The sequence below is a fragment of the Chaetura pelagica genome, unplaced genomic scaffold (assembly GCF_000747805.2).
Source record: "Chaetura pelagica isolate M959 unplaced genomic scaffold, ChaPel_1.0 scaffold70, whole genome shotgun sequence".
Lineage (NCBI taxonomy): Eukaryota > Metazoa > Chordata > Aves > Apodiformes > Apodidae > Chaetura > Chaetura pelagica.
In genome coordinates, this window is record NW_009952265.1 from 2404885 (window position 1) to 2414156 (window position 9272).

The following is a 9272-nucleotide window of genomic DNA, read 5'->3' on the forward strand; positions in this document are numbered from 1 at the left end:
GTAAAATATTGTGCCTGCTGTAAACTATACAGGAATGTCCCAGTGACAGGTATCAAGAGCAGTAGCAGATGTTTACTTTGCTTAATGCTAAATGCTTGATAGTTCAGCAAGGGTGTTCTGGCAGAAATGCTGCTTTGAATTCTAGTAAGACAGCAATGTTTGCAGTGTCTAAATAACAATAGAAACAATAACAACAATACCAAATCCTTACATAATGGTTCTCATTAGTACATTGCATGGTGATTTTCAAAAGAGGTCTGGCTCTCATCATTCTAGAAGGGAAGAAGCTGAGGAACAAAAAGGAAAAGTGATGCACCTACATTAATCTAGAAGTTCACTGGCAGGAATAAAATCTGTGTTGGTACGATTTTGTGCCCACTACATGATATTGCTCTTTATCACTTGTCCCTGTGCAATGTTTTGAAAGTTGCTGGCATGAGAAACCTTCCTGACACTATATAAAAGTGTTAGTCATAGTCAGGTATTATAAAGTTAATTCAAGAGTCCCTTTCTTTGCCTCTGCTGCAAACTACAAGTCTTCTTGCTGAAAAAATTGCTTCAGTCACTGAAAAATGTAGATTTCAGTTCCAAGGATCAAAATTTATTTGTTGTTGGTAGTTGAGAGTTAATATAGAGGAGTTCAGAATTAGTATTTCAGTAGTAGTTAATTGTACACTAGTACAAGGTTATGAATCAAATTGAAGTCTGCAGGGGAATTTTTTCTTCTGTGTGTACATGTTTTCCTTGTTCCAACTTCATCTGGTGTCTAGGATGCTTTGCTTTATTTTCTTTTATACCTTCTTACTTATTGCTCGGGATAGTACATGAAGCAGTCTACTTGATTTACTGGCACTCTTTTGATATCCTGCAAAGAAACATGATGAGCATGAGAAAAACAGGGCAGAAAAACAGAGAATGAAAGAGAAGCAGCACAAGGAATAAAAAGAGAGAAAAGGACACCAAGAACCACAAAGGAAGGAAGACTGACCAGATGGAGTTGATTTGCTTCTCTGGGAAGTTTACTACTGGGGAGTTTACTAGAATTTGTGCTCTATATCCCAAATTGGCCTTTTCCAAGTGTCTCCCATGTTATTCTCCTTCAGTGACTCCTACAAACTGGCTCACCTACTCACCTCACAGCAGAAATAATCTTTACTCTGCCAAAATGGAGAAGTATGTGGAGGAAGATTGTGAAAGCTTTTGTTTAAGAAACTGACTGACTCACATGCAGACTGATCATGGGTTTAGACATAAAGTAAGGGGCATCAGTGAGCTAAGTGTCTCCAGTTCTTGTCATTCCTTGGCACGCATAGATAACACATAGTAATCACTGACAAAAAATTGAGAGGTATTAACAAGGGGAACTGTGAATGTCAGTAAAGACCTTCTTTAGGTGCCTACTTGTTTCAGCTGGATATTCTATAGAGATTTGTGCTAAAATGCAGGAAGTTAGAAAGGACACTAATTCTAATCCAAACATGACACTGTGGAGAGTGTTTCAAAATATGTCCACATTCTGCTTGAAGCCTGAGTGCAGACTTTGTACTTGAGGACACTGCAGGCGTGTTATCTGGACACAAACTCATGCTCAGACATGGGTTTTTGGGAAGCCTGACAGCACACTGGAAGAGGAGGTATGGGCCAACATCAGCTCTTTGAACTAGAACTCTTTGAACTAGGCATGCAGCTTTCTCTGTATTTTATTTTTTCCTACAATATCTGTATTTTATCTCACTTTGCAGTGACGTTGCAATGGCTGCCATCAGCCAAACAAGTCAAACATCGAGGGGCCTTTCTAGGTGAAACCTGACACTGAACCCTGCAAGGTGAGATGTGATCACAACAAGGAATGAGCACGTGATGCCATCTAATGACATGGCCGTAAAAGTGCTCATCTATTGGAACATGGACAAAGGAATATTTGTTCTAAAGAACTTCCAACTCATGAAGTTTCAGCTTTTCTCAGCTATTATTGAAGTAAGAATATCAACAGGGAAGTGAGTAAATACCAGAAAAACTGTCATACCTGAAGTATGTACTTTTTTTTCACTTTTTTTCTTCGTTGTATTTGTCCTAAAAATAATAATTAAAAAGTTTAGGAAAAAACCCACAACATTATGCCATTGCCAATAAACTCAGGAAAAATTCTATCAGGCACACTAACACATGGAAATATTTTAATGTCACCACTCCACTCATATATGACACATCTGAACACAGGCTACATTTGACCACATCACTTAGGGCCTAGGTGTAGCTTTGAAAGTGATTGTGTTGAAGTCTTTTTTGTTGTTGTTGTCATGTAAGTGACAGAGTTTTCATTTCCTTCTACCATCTAACTTTTACTTGCTTAGTTTGTGAACACCATCACTAAAAAATCTGCTCCTTTTCTGTACAAGCCAGTGTGGGTATGGCAGTGAAGGAGATACAGAAAAGATTAATTTCTGGTGCCAGGACATGTTGCTGATTTTGGGCAGAAAGGAAATATTGAGTTTGCCCTATGCTATATGAATTCCTCACAGAGGGTGTCTAAATCAAAGCTGCCTGCATGCAGATCCTTCAGCACTCAAGGACACTGCTGGCACTTCAGTTACTGAACATTCATGGACTTTTGCTTGATTTCCCCTCTTTGTGAACCCAGAGGATGGGAGGGTGGGCAGAAGGAATGGCCTGTCAAAAGCCCCTAAACAGCTGAGAAATCCAGTTCTGGATACTTGGAAACCCCACCCTATATTCTTCAGCTTCCTAACCCATTAAAACAAAAGGAAAATCACAGTAATCCTGGAAAGATATTGCAATCATATATTTTTAAAGACAAATACACAACGCATTTTACTTTTCAAAGTCAGCAGCACAAACTTAGTATATCAGATTTGTTTTCAAAACATACCTACCTGGGTTTTCTCTTTTCTGTGCTTTTGCTCCGCTGTTTATCCACAGGACTTTTATTCTTTGGCTGCTTGGTGTTTTCTTGCTGAGTTGGTGGAAGGGAGCCGTGAAAGGTTTCTCTTTCCTTTTCAGTCTTGTCTGTGGCATCTACTACAGCTGGGAGGGGAACTTTGATGGAGGGGGCTTGTTCAGTAATTTCTTCTTTCTCTGTTTCGGGGTTAGGCACATCTTGTGGGTCATCCCTCTTGAAGGAAAAAATGAAAGATTAACAAAAGTAGCAGCAAATGACATAAAAAAAAAGAGCTCTGCCACAGAGGTGATCAGCACAACTGGAAATTTGTAATTATTTCCTGCATAGTAATCCCCTATATACTGAGTATTCTATAAAGTGGTGTCAGGCAGACCACCCATAGGAAATGTGATTTATTTCTCTATAAGAGAGACTACTCTTCGTGGTTTAGTAAAATTTCTGTGTCTGATATTCTTTTTAGGACCTCCTGAAACAGTTTTGCTGACCCACATTGTCCTCTTTGTTTCTCTCTTAGCTACAGTGAGCAGTTGTCTTTCTGCCTGTCTGCCTGCTGTAACATTTCTCTCAAGAACTTTCTGTTTCCATCCTTTGAATGGATCAAATGCCTTTGCCCTCTTTGCTTATTAGTTGTCAGTCCCTCCATGGGTCTCAGCTGTGACACATCTTTCCTTCTATGCTTTTTTTCTTGTGGGATTCAGGCAAAAAGAACCATTTAAGAACATACTCCTATCTGTGACACTAAACACTGAACAATAAGTAGCATGCTATTAATTGATGTACAAAAATTCATCGGGTCTATGGTGTGCCTAGCAGCCTCACTCTCCTGTAGGGAGTTTACAACAAGCCAGCTATTTTGATAAACAGAACTGCAGCTCTTTCAAAGCACAGAAAAACTTTCACTTGAGAAACAGTAAAAAATATTGGCACAAGTGTTGCTTTCTGACTGGTCAGCTTGACATTTTCATACCTATTTGCTAAAGACTCACATTTTCTGGTGGGTTGTTTGGGCTGGGAGCTTTCTCGTGACACATGCCCAAATCTTTCTCTTTTACATCAACTTTGGTATTGTTGGTATTTTCTGGGGGTTTCAGGAGAGAGATGAGCTGCAGCCACAGGTGGAAGAGGTGTTCTTGCTGGTCTGGTGGGGCACAGAGCTCTAGGTAATAGGAACGGCCATTTACTAACTTTATCATGAGGTGATGATGATCTCTGCTGTGGACAGCAAGTTCCACAAGCTCCAAGGGCAAAAACCTATTAAAAAAAGGGAAACAATACAGTAAGCACAAGTGGAGATTCCTCTTGAAGATACTGTGTCTGTCAAACCTACAGATTCCAGAGAAACTGGGATAGGAAGAAGCTGCTGAGTGGATTTGGACACGCTTCTTATGAGTGTCTCTAGCTGATTATGGAAGAAATACTGGGCAGCAGTTAACAGAATGGAGACAAAGGAAGTTGTCTTCTTTACAATGACCTTATTCCATTGACTTATTCCCTGACAATACTGTACCCCCAATCTTCCTACCAGCTTCCTGCTTCTGATATATTTAGAAAAAGGTTTATTAAGTATTCCTAGTCATCATCTGTCTGTATGCATGTGAGTAGCATTAGCCTGAAATGATGACTGAAGTGAGGCCTAAAGGTGTGTACTTAAACTTCTGGTTCTCCTAATTTTACTGTGCAAATATGAAATCTGTTAATAAACTGACCTTCAAAAGAAGGAAAAAGCTGTATGGAAATCGGAAATATGTTCATATTTCTTATCTACTCTCTTCAAGAAATATTTAACTCTTCTCAATGCTAACTAACCTGGTAAGTTCGAGCTGTTCCTTTTGGGATGGCTGCTCTGAGGCTTTCCAGATGGTTGGCACACTTTCCTGTGGGGACACGGACACCTCACGTGCAACCAGCATTGCATTGGGCAATGGTGAACCAGGACTGGCAGCACAGATGCCAATGGTCACGCAGCTGGTTCGGTTATGGATAGAAATTCGTTCCCCTCTTTGATTAACCTGAACAAAAGAAGACCTCATCAGAACTGATGCTTGTCATATGATCTTTAAGAGAATATACTACCAACACATTTCATGGTGTTCTGGCTTGGGTTGCCCTAGAGCTTATGTATTGGGTTGGTGGGAAGAGAGGGAAATGTGGGATAACGGAACAGGAATGTCTGTGAATGAAGAGAGGAGAGAACTTTAATGAAGATAAAAAGGGACTGGAAATCATTGGCTCTTGTGTAGTTCTCATCTGCTGCGGTCAGAAACCTCTTGAATGTAATTACCTTGAATTTTCTTAGTGTAAACATGCTGGAAGAGGCACTCTGTTCTGATTATTCATTGTTTTTATCAGCATTACTGTGATATTAATGACACCTGGTTATGAACCAGGATCCTGCTAGGTGCTGTACAAACACAGAATTGAAAAATATCCCATGTAATTTATGTGTAAAACATGAAATTACAGAAAGAAAAAAATGATAATATATAAGAAGATAAGAATGAGTTGACAAGTATGATTGAATCACATTATGTACCATTGTCAGGATTTGGTTTTGGTAGGCATCACAGGAAGTGTGTCCTAAGAAGGAATTTGAGGGAGGATAGTGCATTAAATTTGTGTTTATCTAGTAGAATCTCCTCCCAAGACTGAGAGACAGTATATAAAGAAAGATCAAAGGCTTTTCCCCCCACCCCCCCCACCCCCCCCCATGTTACTGTAGAAGAGTCAGTGATGGAGCTGTTTTCTTGGGCTGATTTGCTGCAGCAACTGCGTCCTTGATAGTAAATGAGGTCTGATAAATAAAGCAGGGATAAATCATAAAGTACCTTGAAAACAGAGACTGGTAGCTAATTAATGTTCTGCATGTGTATCAACAATGCAAAATTGAATTAATCAAAGCAAGACCAAAGGATGTTGTAATTATCAAAATGAGGTGATGAAACCCTGTGAAAAACACAGTTGAAATACATCACATAATCAGAATCCAGATGCTGTAGACACACTGTGAATGCAGAATTGCCAGAGCATATCTTGTTCTTTGGCCAGTGCTTAGGGTAAGGGGTAGGCAGGGTAGCGATATTGCCTGCAAGGGTACTGGAAGTTGTCTGTGGGACATGATTTTCTGGGAAATGCTGGCTGCCATCTAGGCTACATTGAACTGCTTTTGATGGCTAAAAACCTTAAAGAGATTGCAGAGAATCAGAAATTTCCTAGAACAGTTCCTAGCTGTTGCTACAGGAAGTTGGGGCTGACAAGAAAAGGTGAAAACATCACTTTTTGGCCTCCTTCTCTAAATAGCAGCATTGCTGTTGCTGTGTTTCTGGACTTGCCTTTAAAGTGTGAGCAGAATGAGTCTATAGGAGAAGGGAAACATTATATCCATATGTGTGTTGTAAACAGGGAATAAGAATGGTGAGAATAAATGTGTGAGGAATACCTGTTGAGGGAGTAAAAAAAGGGTAATCGTTGCAAGCAATTTTATCTTGAGCACACCAAATGATTTCATTTGAAGGACTTTTTACCTCAACAAACTTGCTTTCAAAGATGGGAGCACAGGTAAAAGGAGAATATTCTCCTTGGTTAAGAAGTCTCCGAAGGTCACCCATAATGGACGTCTGACTTGAACTGATGCCCTTAAAATCAAATTTGCTATCCATTTTGCCTATTCACAAAACAGGAACAAATTTACAAGTTAAAGGAAATAGAGATAAATAGGGTTACGTTATGAAAAGAAGCAAGCATAATCCTTCCTGATTTATGGGTTTTAATTATACTACTAAAGGTCAGAACATCTCCCTCCTATACACACATTTTTCAGAATGTGCAATCTCAAGTGCAACAGGGAGCTTAGCAAAGCTTTCCTACAGCTCTTGACTCCTCTTTTACTATTTATTTTCAGAAACAGAGGCTGTGAATTTATAAACACTGGCTTGAATGTGCTATTCTGTACTTCCGTGTGTTCTTGTTTGGAAGTAATCTGGTATATTTTTGCTGCTGTTAAGATAATATTTTTTGTTGATGTATTTTTCACATAAGTATAGTGATGTAGTTTTCAAACAACAGTAGAAACATTTGGGCTGTTCTCAGTGCTAGATGGTGACTTCTATCCTTGAATCTCTTGGTTCAGATATGCTTTTGGCAGGAGTCAAGAAGAGGACCAGACTTAGGAGACATTCTAAAGTAAAAAATCTCCAGCAGCAAACCAGGCTAACCTTAACAGAAAATCTGAAGAATATTGATTGACTCATTGGGGGGGGGGAAGTCAAGGCTGCTCAGTAATTGCATTTCATATATATTTAGTAAACAGTAACATTTTATTAAACAAAGTAGGTATTTTAAATTTTAACTATATTATTATTATATTGTTTAATAATAAAAATATTTTAAAATAAATTATATTAACCCAAGTAAAATATTTTTTTCATGATTGCTCAGTAAGTGCCAAGAACAGAGATACCTTGCTGCTAAATTTTTAAAAAGTAGATGTAGCAAATTACATCCCATTCATACCTTGTTTCATGCAGATCAGTCCATTTCTTACATAGAAGGGTATGTCCAAGAAAAGAGGGGACATCAGTGTGTTGGTCCCTTGTGTGGAGCCTGCTGGAATTGTTCCAGCATTAGAAATTCATGATTGACAGCATCATCAGCCACAGCCTTGGTGATACAGTTTCCCTGTTTGAGCTTCTTTAAGGAGTGATAATATGAAGCCAAGTGGTATGTGGATGCATGTCCGTGAGGCTGCAAGCTGTAACAGGCAGGCAGGGTGGTTTGGAAGAACCCAGCTTCATCACTGCTGGCATCACAATACATCACCATTCTCACCAGTCAGCAGAAGTTCTATTTCTTGGTTACATGTTAGTAGCAACAGGTAGCATAGGTTCACCTGTAACAGAAGCACATTAAGGGCATGACAACATCAGAGATTTCTCCATAAATGTTGTCCATGCAATGCAGGCTGCCAGGGAACAGCAAGATTTGGTATGCTCCATGAGAGATGATGAGCTATGAGCCAAGAATCACCTCAGCAGAGGCATTGCTTTCAACAGCCAAGGTATAGTCCTCCAGTCCAGCAGAATTCAAGGTGAATGGGCTGAGCAGGATGGTGGTAAGAGGGTCTCATGACAAGTAGAGACATGAAGAGGAACAGAACTAGACCTGGAGTCCCTCCTGAGACTCCATTCCAGGAGTCCAGTCAGGAGCAGCAGCAGGCAGGGCTGGAGACAGGGCTGTAAAGAGGTGTCCAAGGAAGACAGGGGTCCAGGCCAGCGCTCAGGTGTAGCTCCCAGACCCACGGGCAGGGGTTGGGGGGTGGAGATCCCAGGGGAGGCTTGTCAGGGCAGTTAATTTTGGTGCATTCAGGGCCTTAGGATTAATGAGCCAATTTAAAATGGAGCTTGTGTTCATGTGTCTTGCACTGGTTTGTAATTTTTAGCTTCTCTCTATACATTCTATTTTAGATCAATCAGATGATGCCATAATGAACCTAACAATGTTAACTCCTTTTTTTCACCTTATGTGGTAACACCACTTCTTCCAACTCAGCCTGATGCTTGGATGGGGTTTAGGGCCTGAATGAGCACGAGGCTGCTTGAAGCAGAATCAATATTGCAAAATGAGAATAACGTTGGCTGACAGTTTGAAGAGCTGTTGTACAATCTCCTTTGCAGGTACACAGCCTCCTCTGGGTAGGCAAACATCCTGCCTTGCTTACATAGGGCCCACTGCAGGACTGCCTGGTAATACTACGTACTGACACAGCAATTGCCAGCAGAAACACTTTATGCTCTCTCCACTATAGAAGACAACTCTGATCCAGCATGGAAAACACTGTTTCTTTTCTTTCCCAGCTGATACAGACCCCTCACTCAGACACATGCACCGGTGCACACACAGAGATTATTGTCTCTGCAGTAGCTGGCTTTGGACACAAAGTCCACCCAGTAGCTCGTCCTGGATCCTTGGTCTTTCTAGGTGCCTCCCCCCTGGAGACACCTGTGCGCACGCACGAATGAGTCTTCTGTGACCTGCAGACCCCAAGGTCTCTTCATAAGCCGTCTTGGACTCTGCTGGCCCCCCGGTAGCTAGCTCCTCCCATGGTCTTGCCTCTTCCTCACCCAGGAAAAAAGTTAGAAATGACATTTAATAAGATAGTACAGACTGTGGTGATGGGGAAGGGTACAGGGCATGGCCAGACAAGTGTACTTGTTTATACTCGACCAGCCCTTTTTATCCCTGTATTTTCCTACATCTGCTCCTCCCCAAGTCCCCTACAACTATCCATTATCTCACTTTTGATTCCTCTCCTAAACATCCCTTAAAAATGCTGTGCAGTCCTAAAATGCTCTTTCCC

The 9272-nt window shown here is 40.7% G+C and overlaps 1 protein-coding gene across 1 annotated transcript in view; it reads right to left on the minus strand.

The window, feature by feature from the left end:
• Window positions 1–791: 791 nt before the first annotated feature.
• FAM71D (family with sequence similarity 71, member D) overlaps window positions 792–9272 on the minus strand; it is an 11153-nt gene continuing 2672 nt past the window's right edge. Inside the window, exons 2-7 of the mRNA XM_010007732.1 lie at window positions 6442–6581; window positions 4727–4929; window positions 3907–4171; window positions 2895–3133; window positions 2027–2073; window positions 792–865 (exon numbers count right to left, since the gene is read on the minus strand). Coding sequence (XP_010006034.1) covers window positions 792–865; window positions 2027–2073; window positions 2895–3133; window positions 3907–4171; window positions 4727–4929; window positions 6442–6581 — 968 coding nt within the window. The remainder of the gene's footprint in view (window positions 866–2026; window positions 2074–2894; window positions 3134–3906; window positions 4172–4726; window positions 4930–6441; window positions 6582–9272) is intronic.